The sequence below is a fragment of the Pyxicephalus adspersus genome, chromosome 2, assembly GCF_032062135.1.
Source record: "Pyxicephalus adspersus chromosome 2, UCB_Pads_2.0, whole genome shotgun sequence".
NCBI lineage: Eukaryota > Metazoa > Chordata > Amphibia > Anura > Pyxicephalidae > Pyxicephalus > Pyxicephalus adspersus.
Window position 1 is genome coordinate 121,541,727 of NC_092859.1, and position 15,392 is coordinate 121,557,118.

The window sequence follows — 15,392 nt, forward strand, 5'->3', positions numbered from 1 at the left end:
ATATATATATATATATATATATATATATATATATATATATATACAGCCAACAATTTAGCTTTGTATAGGGAAGATTTATTTTTTATTTTAATGTCTGCAGCACAAGAGAGATTTTCTGTCTCAAATACACATCATAAAATGAGATAAGATCTTTCCAAGGTAAACAAAGTTAATTTCTTTGAACATTGTTCACAGAACAGGTCTCCCCATCCCCTATTGTTTTGGTTTTCCTTAACGGTCTGTCTTAATGACAACGGCAGCCAGAGCAAACAAAGGGAGTGAAACTCCTTAGCGCAAAGATGTTAACAAAGATGTGGATTCTAATCCTTTCCTTATACTATATCAAAAATTGATTTTTTCCTAGCTAAAAAAATTGTGGGTATAATAATCAAAAAGCAGTACCACATTTTACAAGAGTGGTCAACTGTAAATAAGGCTGCTGTAACGTGATTGGCTATCCCAAAAAGTAAGAAATCAACCAAGAATATATAAGTATAAGTGAATAGTGACTTATTTTACCCATCTGTTCATCATGGTAAAAAGTTCAGAGCTGGTACTTCTATTCACTAGAAGTCATAGGTCATAGATAGAGGTACTGACACAAATGTAGCCTAATAAAGTCAAATCCAAATAACATATAAAAATACATATACAGGAAATGCACATATATGGTCTAATATACAAATGTAATTAAGAATCTTCACACAATAAATTATCAATTTCCCTTATCCAATCATGTACACATGAAATAAGTAATCAGAAATTTACTTTTCATATGCTTCAATAATTGAAGTGAACATTCACACAATAGGCCTGATTTATTAAGGCTCTCTAGGGCTGGAGAGGATACACTTTCATCAGTGAACCTGGGTGATCTAGCAAACCTGTTTCCTCTCTAGCCTTTTAGATCTTTAATAAAGCAGGCCCAATGTTCACCAATTCATAAGTTCTAGGTTCACCCATTGATAGCCTATCTTTTCCAGTTCTCCCAGATTGGAGAAGATAGACTATCAATGGGTGAACCTGGGCCATGATGGGTAAATGAATTTGATCCAGAATTAAAAACATTTGCCAAATAATAACAAATAATTTTAGGAAATCCATTCCAGGTTTGCTGGACAACCTGCTGAGACAATAGGCTATTTGGGTACACGTATGTAATGTAAAGCACAGTTTACAGAGTGAAGTTAGAATTATATAGCATACAAAATAGCGTACAGAGTGATGGGAATAGGATTATATAGCCCACTACATAATGCAGTGTTTCCCGACCAGGGATCCATGTAACCCCAGGATTCCTGCTGAGGTTGCAAGGGGTTCCTTGAACAATGTGCAATCTGTGGCTCCCAGGTCAGTTACGACTGACACCACTGATATTTTGGCTGTCTGTAAGGGTGACATTCCTTCCACTGGCAAGCAATGTAAGAGAAATTAGCCCCATTGACCATCACGCTAATGTACGGTGAGCTGTGGATATAGTAAATTTAGAAGGTTTTCCCTAAAGTCTTGAAGTATTTCAAGGGTTCCCCTTATGCTAAAATGGTCAAGAAACACTGATATAATGTATATCGTGCAGCTCTCAGGAGTATAAATTTTAACATAATTACATAACATATACCATGTAGTGTTGAGAAGTATGCAGCATACAACCCAGAATATAGAGTGTAGGGGTGAAAAAGTTGTAAGGTACAGCACTTGTAAAGAACAATGTGTATTCTGCAGCTGTCTAAAGTAATAAACTGGGTGCCCTTTACAGGAGCAATGATCAGTTGGTGGAAGAAAGCCCCAGCAATATGATCAACAAAAGAGAGAATGGCTTAGCATCAGTGGTTGGTAAAAGGAAGAATACTCCAGTATTAGTGGTCAGAGAGAGAGAAGGCCTCCATGTCAGTGGTCAGTTGGAAGAATACACATATACGTGTCATTCAATGTCCTAGTATGACTGGTAAGTAAGTAGAAGAATGCTTTTTACTTTTTTTGCTGAAGACATACATATATATACAATGTTCACGACTCTAAAAAAAACTTTTTACATGTATATCTAAGAAAAAAAGACACTTTAACAAATGCATAGTCTGCTATATCTATATTCATATTTACTCTGCTGTTTGTTCCTGAATTTCTAATTGAATTCCAGGATTTTTACATTTTTAACTTTGAACTTCCTCATTTAGGTCTAAACATTCCTAGAGGCGGTGGAAGGTCACAGTCTGGTTACTCCACTCAGCCAAGCACTGTCTGTTAAATGTTTGCCGGATTGAACTAAATAAAGAGTCAGTAGCAGTATTATTGTTTATCGGTTTAGTTCTAAGGGAGGTCGTGTGATTCAAATGATTTTTCTGGCTTTAGATTTGATGTAATAAACAACCTCATATATTTTCATGGGAATTTACCTATAATATTATATTACATACTACACGTTTCAGTTGAAATCCTAATAAACCTGTGATATGATGTGCTTTTTATAAGGTATTCCAATAGTTATACAGTACTGTGTGTTGAAAACAGTATGTATATTGATTTGGTCTGATTTCAAAGTGAAACCTTTGATCTGTGAACAATGCTCAAAGAGAGGAACTTTGTTTACTTTGGAGAGATCTCATCTCATTTTGTGTTGTGTATTTGAGACAGAAAATCTCTCCTGTGTTGCAGAAATTAAAAAAAAAAAACCTGACAAACAACAATAACACTAATGCCAGCTTGGACAGGCACTTTGTTAGCTACTTTTACTCCCCTCTTCTGAAGATGCATGTCTTGTATTGGTCAAACAAGTACTCAAGTGAAATCAAACAGGGGTGACAAGAGAGTCCTAAACTTGGTGTAAGCTCCAAGTACTGATTCAGTACTTTTTTCCACAAGTGAACTGAGTAGCAGTGGAGAAAAACCAAAGGGAATAAGTGCTGTTTGACAGGGAATGCTGAATTAGGAAACTAGCTGAACCAAATTAGAATTTCTAGACTTAAAATATCTCACTCTTACAAATTTCAGATGTCAAACTAGATTTTTGCATTCATGAAAACTCTATATATTTTAAACTGTGTGTGGAGTTTATTTCTACCAAAGCTGCATCAGCACATTCGAAGATAAACTGCAAATTAGGCACCAGACAACAGCAGAGAGAAGTCTGGAGCCTGCAGAATAAAATCCTCTATCATGTTTGCAGAAAAAGAAAAAGCTACAAGACAACCAAATACTCAGCAAAATGTGATCTGTTACAAATAATGAAAAGATAAGTGCATCTTTTACAATAAACATGGCAAGAAAAAGAATGGTTGCAAACTTAAGGGTTACTAGAAGCAACACAGACACAAAGGTTTAACTTGCCCTAATACCCAACAATTATTTACTATACCAGACACATACATACATCAAACATCTCTTGTGGTGACCCTGGCACATACTGCTCTCACAAATAGGTTGGCCAATTATCTTTATGCATATTTTACTGCCCTATGTAATGACTTATTGTTTCAAGATATACTATTTGTGTAATATTTTGTTTATATTATTCTTGGTAGGTGTGTCTATATCAATGGAAAATCATGTACAACAATGAATGCATATTTCTTTTTATAATTATTCTGTATCCACTGTAAGTCAAAATAAAAGTAGAACTCTTATATTGTCATACCTGAAGCTGAATCCTTTGATACATCTCATTCAGATAGCTGAATCCAAGTATTATGGAACTGGCTACCAGCAGCAGAAGGAGCAAATGGCCAGATCTCAGGGTGCTTTCAGTCCCCAACATTGTGATTGTGCAAGCAGGTGTTCTAAATGGAGGCAGTAACAAGAACTGAATTAGATAGGCACACGTCACGCCACATTGTCACCATCACAGAGAGTTTTTTTTCACCTTTTCCAACACATGCAGGTCAGTTTAGCAAAGTGTCAAGATAACAGCAGTTCACGTCCAATTTTATCCTTTGCAGCCAATAGTGATAGCTAACCCGTAGCATTCTCACTGAACTTACAGTTAGCAGTGAGAAAAGCATCCCACCTTTGGAGTTGGTTTCTTATTTAAATGGCAGTCCCAAATGCAGGGCCAATGAGATTCTGTCCTCCTGAGGCCTCCCTTGCTTGTAGCAGTTCCAGACCACTGGGAATCAGACTCATGCCCTCAGTGGTTATGTCTCCAGGCCACAGCCCAACCGGGCTCTGGGTCTGTGGGTCAACCTGCTCTTACCATTTCAACTTCTTCTAAGCCCTCTTTTACTCAGCTCACCATAAACATACCTAAAAAGGCACCAAACATTTTCATAGACCAAAAAAATGCTGCACAAGCGTAGTAATTGACTGCTACCTTGCTAAGGTGAAGTTCCTCCCTGCAAGGCAGACAACCAATCATGCCCAATTGGGAACAGATTCTAGAACTGTCTAGAATATAAAAAGATTACCCCCTGCAACCTAAAGTAACCTTCCTATAATAAAGGGGTGCTATACCTAAACACCAGTGGTTCATTATCAGTGTATCATACAAAGCAATATAAACAAAGCCCAGGATGCTCTAAATTTCCTTCAGCAATACTTGTGTCCCTTCCTATTTACCAATGGAATTATCACAGGGATAAGTCTAAAGCTTTTGAGTTATCATGTGAGGCCACTTTTTATATTTAGATACTGTATAAGGTAATGGCAACTTTTTTAATAACATTTTAATGTAACAGGGATAGTTTAACCTCTGGAAATTGGGTCCATATCCCTTACTTTCTGCTGTGAAGATCCAAGGACCTGCAAATGATAGGGAATTCGTTGAATAGGAGACACAGATTGATACCAGAATTCTTTTATTTAAAAAAGTGGGAAACTAGTAGGTCCTCTGTAAGTTTTTTTTTTTTTTACTTCCTGTACTTGTGACACATATTCCTGCTTCCATAAAAGAAAATAAACTAGTTTTTACAAACAGCATTAAAGGCTTGACAGATATGTTGTTTCCCACTCAATTTAAAGCTAAACGTAATTATGGCTGGTTACTTAAAAAAAAAAAAAAAACAGGTTTTCACAGTCAATTCTAAACAATTAAACTTTCTTAATCTCTAAAAAAAATCTAGTTTTAAGTTGTACGTATGAGAAACTGCTAGATACCTTGCTTTATACTGCAGCACTTGTAATGCAATTAGATATTGTAAATATGTAATCATTTATTGCTATATCTAAAAAAATGATATGATAAAAATAACATTAAATGATAGACAGTAACATACCATGGAGTTCTACAGCTTGGCTCGTCCTTATCCAACTAGTCAGGTAAAATAGGTTACAACACCAGTTAAAGTCTGAAGACTAGTAGAACCTGTTTGTTGGAATAGAAAATAGGATAGTGACAGGTTAAGCAAGTTTACTTATCTGAAAAGGCTATAATAAAAATCCATGTCAGTATATGAAATAGTTTGTGTCTATTGTTACAAGAAATGTTAGTAGGGTCATGTCTGTACTTAAAGTTTAATCCCTAAAAATGCAAGTCAGTTATACCCTTGGCAAGAGTTTTAGCATTTTTTTCTGTCTTACATTTACATTACCTGTTCTCTAAAAATGCCCAGTTTCAATAACACAATACAATGGGGGCAAATGGCCAACATTTACCCTTTTTTCCCAGAATTGTCTGGCTACAAGTATCCAAATCTTGACATACTATAAGTTCTGACATACTGGTTGTTACATAGAAGGAAATTTGGCTAGTAGGTTAAGAAAGAAGTCAGCTGGGGATTCAGCTTACTAGCAACATTCCTAAAATATAATCCATAAAGGAATGAAGAACTGTAGTGAAAACAGGTTATATTGCAAAATTAGTGCATATTTTAGAGATGAAACAGCACTGTAATTGTTGCAGGCGTATTGTTCTAGATATACCCTAATTAGAGATAAATGATGCCAATAGACCTGATTGTGAACATAAATAGCAGGCTGACACTAATGCTGCAATATGTGCAACACATACATTTATTCCTTACTTGTCTGGATAATATATGTACACATATATATACTGTATATACCACAAAATATAATTATTATCAATAGTTAAAAACACTTTATTAAGGTTTCTAAGCTTTTCTGACTACTTGTTCCCCATACCTGCATGCTTCTTGCACTGTAACTCTCCTGACTGAATCCTTGTGCAAAAAAAAATAAAAATAAAATAAAAATAATATAATATATATAAATCAGGGGGTGCTGAGAAGTTCCTGGCTTTGCCCAGAAAAAAGAGAGCCAGAGTTATGAAATAAAACATTTATTCAACATATTACTCCCTGAGACTGATGCAGGTACAGCGTAGTTGCATTTTTTTCTAGACTGTTCAAATAAAAGTCCTTTGGTTGGGCCGCAAACCAGCTCTCAGCAGCATCTTTTGACGCCGGAAATGTCCTCAAAAAGTTGCCACTTCAAGTGTTTCTTCAAACTCGTAAACAGATAATAGTTGGATGGGGCCAGGTCAGGTGGGTCGATTGGGGGATTGTGGACCAATTGGAAACCCAGGTTGTTCAATTTGGCAGCCACAAGGTTGGACGTGTGCGCAGGTGCATTGTCCTGCAAAAAAAGGATCCCTTTGGTCAACTTTCCAACCAACAGAATACCGCCTTTGTCCCAAAAAACAGACACCATGACTTTTTTGGCTGATTTCTGGGTTTTGAACTTCTTCGGCCACAGGGACCCACTGTGGTGCCATTCCTTTGACTGTTCCTTGGTTTCAGGATCATAGATGTGGAGCCAGGTTTCATCCTCAGTAACTAACCTAGCCAAAAAGTCCTGTGCAGCTTCAAAATGGGCCAAAACGGCTTTGGATGCTTCAACTCTTTCCTTCTTCTGATCACTGTTCAAACATTTCAGCATCCACTTCTTGGAAAGCCTGTGCCTGTCTAGGATAGTGGTGATAACAAACCCAAGTATCTGGTCTATCTTTTTTGGGGATATTCGCCGGTCCTCAATAATCAGTTCATGGACAGCATCGCAAGTTGCCGGGTCAATTGAGGTTGGTCATCTTCAACCGTGAAATGCCCAGACTTGAAAGGAGATATTTAGGTGTTGACAATGCTGTAGGAGGGACACTTCTCCCCCAGTGTTTGTGACATCTCATTGTTAATGTCCTTTGCTCACTTTCCCTGAAGAAACAAAAACTTCATGAAAACCCGTAACTCCAACGACGTGAAACTTGATTGTGCTTCCGCCAACACAGCTTCTCATCAAAAGAAAAATCAGTTTTAGGAATCACAATCAATTTTAAACACTATGTCATATAAACAGATATATATATATATATATATATATATATATATATATATATATATATGCAAAAACATAGAAAAAACAACTGTATTAAAGGAAATGTATCCAAAAAACCTATACATTTCTTTTAAGCTGGCTCTGCAAGCTAAGTTTGGTTTTGGCATAACAGTAGGTGGAAAAAGAGAGCAGAATAAAAGAAAGGGGTAAGTGAAGTGCACTAGGTTTCCACTGCCTGGTCCCCAACACAGACAGAAATGGAAAAGGTTACAACTCCTATAAGCTGCTCCCTAATGGATTCTTCAAAAGAGCTCCTACACAAAGGTACATTTTTACACAGGTTTGTTGCACAGATCTGGAAATAATACACAAAACACATCCAAGATTTACATTCTGTATTAGGATAATAATTTGATTGTTCTAAAGTTTAATTCACAAGTTCTATTGATCTCCTCAATCTTGTCCTCTCCCTTGGGGATGTCAGTCACATGATAAAGTGTAAGACCCACTTAAAGGCTAATGGACTGCTAAGCAATGACTGCAGATGCAGATGAAGGCTGGTACTGAGGACTTTGACCATCTTTTATCTTTGGATCTGAGATTTTTTAATAAATCATATCAGCAGCTTACTCTGCCTGCTTGTGATACATATAAGACATTTTCGGAACATTGGTGTTAGGGCTTATCCATGCTAGTAATAACAGGGGATCCAGATTCAAGAGGTGGTCAAATAGTTCAAATTGGAGTTGATTCTGAATCAGATTTATTCCATTCTGGCTTTATCAAAACTCATGTCTGAGCAATCCAAACTCAGTTCAAAGTTTTTCGATATCCTGGGCATGTATCTGTCTGTGAAAGTTATAGAATAGGTTTAGCCAATCCAGGTCAGACATTGACAGCTGCCAAGTTTTATCTGTCATGTTATACATAAGTGTAGCGATTACAATAAGTAATTATACATACGTGTAGAAATTACAATAAATAAGTAAATGTAGACAGGAGATTGGCAAATGTCCCTACGAGTCAGAAATAGTTTGGGCAGCAGAAGCAATGAAAGATTTATGGTTTTTGGATGTTAAAGTAATAAATATTGGATGCAATATTTCTTGTTATTGTGTATTACTCATACAGGCAATCTTCTAGCATTGAAACCAAACAGTATGATGGTGATACTAAATGTTATTACACTGGAAACTACCTAGTTCTTATAATATACAAACACAAATCAAATAAATGACATACAAAATAAATGTAAACGTAAAACTCATTAGTTACCTCAGCTTGTATCTTGTACTGAGATGCTTTTAGCATATATGAAATGTAAGGCTGTGTGTTCAAAAATGGCTTGAAAATGATAATGAATAGCAGAACAGAAAATTCCTTGTGACATTTCACCTGAAAAGGGTGTGTAGAAGCAACTATACAATGAGGATTTGCATGACTACCGGGAGCTTAATAGCTCATTGTGCTATGTCAAAATGAATGCATGTAAAATGTCAGGAACAAAATCTGCTCAATAGGTTTCTTAGAAATATTTTCTCAGACGATCTAGTGGAAGGTTGAAAATAGACAACAAAGAACAAAAAAAAGATTTCTATTTTGAAATTACTAGATCGAAATGTGTTTTTAGGAGACATGTTTTTTTTTCAAATTTACAGTATGATATATATATATATATATATATATATAATAATTAAAATTTTTCTAATTTTTCTAAACATTCAGTGCAACAGAATTAATTACTGTAATTTAAAATACACTGGAGTTTTTATAGCTGTTTTCACCCAAGATTTTCCCAATTTTTGCCCAAAATATACACATTTTTCACCACCTAAATAAAATATCTTTTGCTATGAAAGGTGTGCTATTTTTTGCAGTCTTGGAACACTTCCTTTACTAGGGTGTTGATCCTGCTTCTTCCTTTTAGATAAAGTGTGAAGATGAAAGTGTGTCACTCAAATGTCAACATAATTCCCTTGCACATGCTAAAAAATTCTTTCTCTCTGCTTCTACAGTTCACCACCAAAGGGGTGTTCAGGGCCTCCTAACCTCTTGGGCCCCCTAGACCCTCTGGACTGCTTGTGAGAAATTGTAATGGAAACTGTCAGACTGTGTATTGAAAGGCCCTGACATAACTCATCCACAGCTAGGATGTTCTTTCAAAAACTCATCACAGAGACCCCAAAACTCTCCAGCAGCACCCACTAAAGGGGCATACATGTCTCTTTTGTTAATTCCTAGCTAGGGTATTTACACTGGTAAATTCACATCATTTACTAAATTGATTTAGAGTTGTGGATGAGCCATGTCAGGGGCTTGCAATGCACAGTCTGACAGTTTCCATCACAATTTCTTTCCACTGAACATGCTTTAAGTGTCACTTCTCGTCTCGTCATGTATTTTCATATATGTTTTTTAGAAGTTTTTTTTTTTTTTTTACAAAGTGCAAAGCTTGGTACTAGACTTCCTTTTTCCTTTTTTTTTCAATGCTGCAATGTATTATGAAACATACCACTTTGTAATTTCTATTTTATAGACTCCTAATAAAACTTTTGACTCCAATTTTTCTATTTGCAGACAGTGCCCTTTACAAGTGCTCCGCAAAAGGTAAGGTAAACTTCATCAAAAGGTTCTAACCATAAGGGGCACTAAAAGTCCTCTTATCTTTTAAGGAAGATTGTGACCTAGAACAAATCTGACTTCTGCATATTATTTAGGGTTATGGGAAAGGGTAACCATGCAGGTATCATATGTCAACAATAATTATTCTCTCAGTCTCTTAGTTTTCTTAAGGCATAACCTTTATGTATGACCCAATACATAAAGGTCATAGTTAAAATAGTTAACTTTCGATAAGAGTCATTAGGAATAAATAAAACTTTATTGCTCATACATGCAAATCCCTATTTAAAAATCATTTTCTGTGTGATCGAAGGCATCAGAACATAATTGGTAATGATTAGCTGTGTGGCATAAGCCAGTGGCTGCCTTGTAATTTAAAATAACACATTATTTTTCCCACTCCTCTGTTTTAAAATATCTTACAGTAAAACAGCCTTGAAGAAGCCAATAAAAAATTATTATGCATCAGACGAATTGCAAAATACTCTTTAAAATTCCAAATATTTATGACCTGTCATACAATTTATATGACAGCAAATGCTGTAAATTTTATGTGATCTCCTTTAATTGGCAAACTATCCATTTTCTTCTTAACAGAATACCTAACAGAGAATTCTTCCTCCACGTATAATGTTGCAAACTCTGTCTCTTGTCAATGATCATTAAATTATCTTTGTTGGTAAAAATACCCTTGTTACATCTTGTCTGTGACATGTTTTCAGAGATATTACTGCTCTGGTGTGTTTCCTGATTCACTCAAAAGACACATAATTTAATAAATCTCTTGGTGACAAATTAGGAAAAGCCAAAAGGGTTTAGAGTGTGCGTCAAGCAGAGTTTGTATAATGCTAATTGATGTAATTCAGAGAACATCTCTATGGATTCATTATAACAATTACTGCAGCACTGAAAAAAAACATGTTATGCTTAAATCCCTTTGTTGTTTACCTCTTCTCTATTTACCTTTATTCTTACGGGAATAAAATATGTTTATTGGCATCCTTAGGTTATAATCTGTATAATAAAACGTAAATATATTTTGTTGTTTGCATAATCCTGGTTAGATTTTACCTCTAGGTTAAATTAAAGTAAAATTGTACAACTTGCATTGAGCAACAGAAGCACCCCCCTTCTTTTCCCCATTTAATATTTTATTGCTTACCAAGAGTGATGTATAAGGTTATATTCAGACTGGCAGTGAAGCTGTGAATCGGTGCCTCTAGGTACCCATGGCAGCCCTATAGAGAATGAATGGGGTGGCAGTGGCTGATTCAGTATAGATCACGACTGCCTGCTGTCAAATCAGTGTATGCTAGATCTTTAGGAACCAGTGCTGTGGACTGACCCTTCAGCAAGGCATTAGCTGTTGGGAGCCACACAGGATCGCTTGATCCCAAGGCAGGTCTGAACCAAATAGTGTACACAAATCAAGGTCACAAAAAAAGTATTAGAAGCTGTTCACTTTAAAAAGTAAACTGTTACTTAAAGTGTATGAAAGCAAAAAATGTAATTTTCTAGTTTTGAATAAAGCAATAAAAGCTAAAAAAGACCAATATTTGTTTAGTTCATGCTATATATTTTTTCTCTTTATATTCTTGTGATAGAGACAACAGCCAGTGCCTATAATTCAAAATTAAAAAAGTATGACTTGACTTCCATTTTAATAAGGATGTTTCCTTTGATTTTGGAAACCTGATTAGAACTTTTATACCATCATATTTAGAAAAGTAGGGAGCAGGCTTTGGTCCCTGGTAATCAGGTTTCTAAATATGGAGAATAGAGGCACCATGGCAATCAGGTCTATAAATAAAGAGAAGACATAAAGGTGTTATTTGGGAAGGATAGTTGCACTTGTAAAAAGGCCCTTTGTAAAGCGACTGATTTGCTTGGGTGAATATCAGTATACCACCGTCCCCCGGCGTCCCTGGGGATCTCAGCCGCAGAGGGAGAAGCCGCTGCAGCAGGCAGCATGGCCAAGGCTGCTGCCCTGCTCGCAGCTTGTCTCTCCCTGCAGGCGGAGGGATCCGTTCTACTGTTCGGCTAGGAGGCATCCCCAGCATCTCTATGGGCGTGATTACAGAAAGTCCTGTACTCAGCACTCCTGTGGATGGGCAAAGTAGGGCACGTCCCAGGGGTGCTGTGGGAAGAGGTGCCGCGTGTCACCATGTGTCCCTCTTGTACCCCCCGAGGGCATGGCACTCGGCTGCCTCGCCGCGGGGCGGGACATAGTTAGTTTGAATTCTCTGCGGCCGGATTCAGTTACCCTCCAATCAAATGGTGCCAGGTGGCGCAAGTTCATTTGGCACTCTGGCCATATAAGGAGAACCTGTCCTGAACACCATTGCCCGCTATAAGCCTCTGTGAGTACAGTGTGGTTGGGTGCGTTCTTTGTGTTGGCTCATAATAACCTGTTGTGTCATTACTAGTGTTGGTCAAATAGCTCACTATTCGATTTTGGATAAAATTATTCGGGTGGTCGAATGTCAAAGTCGAACACCATTAAAGTCAATGGGAGGAAAAATTTGGGGTTTTTTCAGCACTGTGTAGAGCTTCTACAGCCTCCAAACAGATGTAAAAAGATACATTATAAAAGGATACACAAAAAGATACATTGTAAAAGGATACATAAAAAGACACATTATAAAAAGATACATAACACTATTACATACCCCTGTACTTCACATGAAGATTAAAGAGCACCTCTCACATCAATATTAGGCTAAAGCTAGGTACACACTTCCAATAAATATTGTTAGAAAATGAACGATTACGACCGAGCAACGATTATGCACGATTATACTTGAACAATCATATTGTGCACAATTCTGTACATGCTGTGACATGATCGTTCATATATAATCCACCAACAGTGTCCACACGCTAGATACAATTGTTTGAACGATGCAGGGAGGGACATGTAAAGGAGAAAGTGTACTGCAGAAACATGCACGATCACTGAACGACCGTACACACGATAGATAGTGAAAGATCGTCGGCCAATCAGATCCACCGTGGGGGTCGTTCATTTCCAACAACAATCCTCATTTGTCGGCGTCCTTGGTCACTTTTTTTGGCCAATCGGTTGTTCATCGGTCGTTTCTAGGTCGTTTCTAACAATAATTATTGGACGTGTGTATGCAGCTTTAGTCTACACGGACTGTTTTCCCAGCGTTTAACCTGAGGCTTTTTAAAGCCCATGTTTGAAGTCCCCATGCATTTCCATGGGCTAATCTACACCAGGACGTTTCCTTCAGGCACGTTTTTGAGCGTTATCTTAAACGTTGCTTGCAACATTTAAAAAATTAAAACGCTGGATAAACACGGGAAAACGCTTCCATTGAACTCAATGGAGGCTTTTTCAAGCGTTTTTAAGCTTTTATGAAAGCTTCCATTGAAAACAATGGGGGCTTTTATAAGCATTTTTAGCAGGACTTTGGAATCTGGAAGCCCCCTTTAATAAGGAGACTCCCAGATCTCCACCACCCCACCCTGGGGAATGAGTACAGGGGTACAAAAATATAAGTAAAAATTAGGACAAGGCTTTAATGTTAAATTATTTTTTTATTGTGTGTGTGTTTATGTAATTTTTTTACAGGTTATCCCAATGACAAGAGGATTTCCAGGGTTGCAATGAACACAGCCCTGGAAATCCTCCTGACAGTGAGGGATTGCAGGGCACTAGGGGTTAAATGAGGACAAGCTTCTCCATTCACCCCTAGTGCTCTGGCTGAGGTTTTACATTTCTCAGCCATTCAGCACTAGAGATGAATGGGGAGACTTGTGCCCATTCATCTCTAGTGCTCTGTGATTGGCTGAGTAATAGGAAATCCTGATGACAGCTCAAGCATCATCAGGATTTCCCTTTCCTTAGCCAATCAGGGAGCAGAGCAATCAGCAGAACTTTACTATGCTGACAGCTCTGCTCCCCTGATTGCTCCTGCAGCCCTAGAGGAGCTGTGACATGTTCTGTATATGTAATACATGTCACAGCTCCTCCAGGGCTGCGGGAGCGATCAGGGGAGCAGAGCTGTCAGCATAGTAAAGCTCCGCTGATTGCTCTGCTCCCTGATTGGCTGAGGAAAGGGAAATCCTGATGATGCTTGAGCAGTCATCAGGGTTTCCTATTTCTCAGCCAATCACAGAGCAGTAGAGGTAATGAATGGAGATACGTATCTCCATTCAACCTCTATTGCCCTGGTATTGCTTGCGGTTACAGCTAATTGAAGGCACGTGCTTCCAATTAGCTGTAACTGCAAAGTTCCCACGGTCCGTGAATCCCACAATGACATTATGATTCATAATGTCATTGTCGGATAACCTGTAAAAAATAAAAAAAAGAACAAGTTAAAATAAAAACACATACAAATTAAATTCATTTAGGATTAATTTTTATTTTTTTTTTAAACTTTTTTTTCCGCGAATTTTTGCTGTGGAATCCCGTGTTTTTCGGGTTGGGTCTATCCGAATTCGAACAGCCATATTCGGATCGAATTTAGGGACAACCCGAATTCGAACATCAACACTAGTCATTACTAATAGCTATATACCTGATTCTGCCTGAATTCAGCCTGCCCTGACCTGGGATTGTGTGTGACCACTCTTGCCTGCTGCCTGCCCTGACCTCGGATTGTTCCTGACCTGCCTTTGACTTACCCTCCTGTACCATGCTTATCGGACTTATCATCTGTGAATAACCCTTGTCTTGTTTTATGATGATAATAAAACTTGATAAAGGATTCAGGAGTTGGCTGTGGTTTGTGTGCTCAGGCGCATTACACCTAAATTCTTTTTAAAATTGCTGTAGAACACTTGTCTTTTGAAATTCTGCTCCTGTTCCTACTCTTAGTATTCTTCCTCATTGTATATATCTGTATATAGTTTGTGGTCACTGTATGTTTTTAGGGTTGTTGCACTATTCACTGTTGTTTGCTGTGTTTTTGAATGCATTCCCTTCCAATAAATGCACTTAACCTATCCCTGGCTTGTGGCTTTTTAGTGAATGCTACCAATGCTGGTCTCCCTTCTGTTCCTGCTGGAAGAAATGCTGACACTCACTTTCTGGCTCTCCTTTTTTAGCTTTCCAAAGAAATTGTCTGGTTTTAACACTAGAGGAAACCCACACAGTTTTTTTATGAATAATAATACTATTTTCTAAATTAAAAAATCCTATCCCACAAGTTTCACATGTAAAGGAATACTTGCAATTGACGAAGGCTACTGAATGCTAATTAACCCTTTTTTGCTGCATTTTTAAAACTATAATAAATTCATTTTTACTTAGTACATATTCCAATAGATCTTCCTGGCCTCCGTGGCTATTTTGCTGGCAATACAATGTTTAGGAGTTTTGTATCAAACTTAAAATATTGGCAGCTGCCAATTACCAGCTTTAAAAAAAGTGTCTTTTTCTGCCTATATTTACCACTTTATGGAAAAAAATAATGTTTTACGTTTTCTTTTTTTTTTTATTATTTACATTTATTTTATTCCTTGAGACATGTTCCCACTGGTCTCCCCAACATCCCCAGCAGTTTTGGTGACAATAATATTTT

At 37.3% G+C, this 15,392-nt stretch overlaps 2 protein-coding genes across 2 annotated transcripts in view; one reads left to right on the plus strand and one right to left on the minus strand.

Annotated features, from left to right (window-relative positions):
- LOC140324398 (Golgi membrane protein 1-like) overlaps positions 1–5,228 on the minus strand; it is an 18,504-nt gene extending 13,276 nt beyond the window's left edge. Inside the window, exons 1-3 of the mRNA XM_072402267.1 lie at positions 5,205–5,228; positions 4,708–4,731; positions 3,632–3,773 (exon numbers count right to left, since the gene is read on the minus strand). Of these exons, the coding sequence (XP_072258368.1) occupies positions 3,632–3,751 (120 nt within the window). The 5' untranslated portion in view covers positions 3,752–3,773; positions 4,708–4,731; positions 5,205–5,228. The remainder of the gene's footprint in view (positions 1–3,631; positions 3,774–4,707; positions 4,732–5,204) is intronic.
- Positions 1–15,392, plus strand: part of LOC140322523 (olfactory receptor 5AR1-like) — a 63,141-nt gene that overhangs the window by 21,682 nt on the left and 26,067 nt on the right. The window lies entirely within an intron of this gene.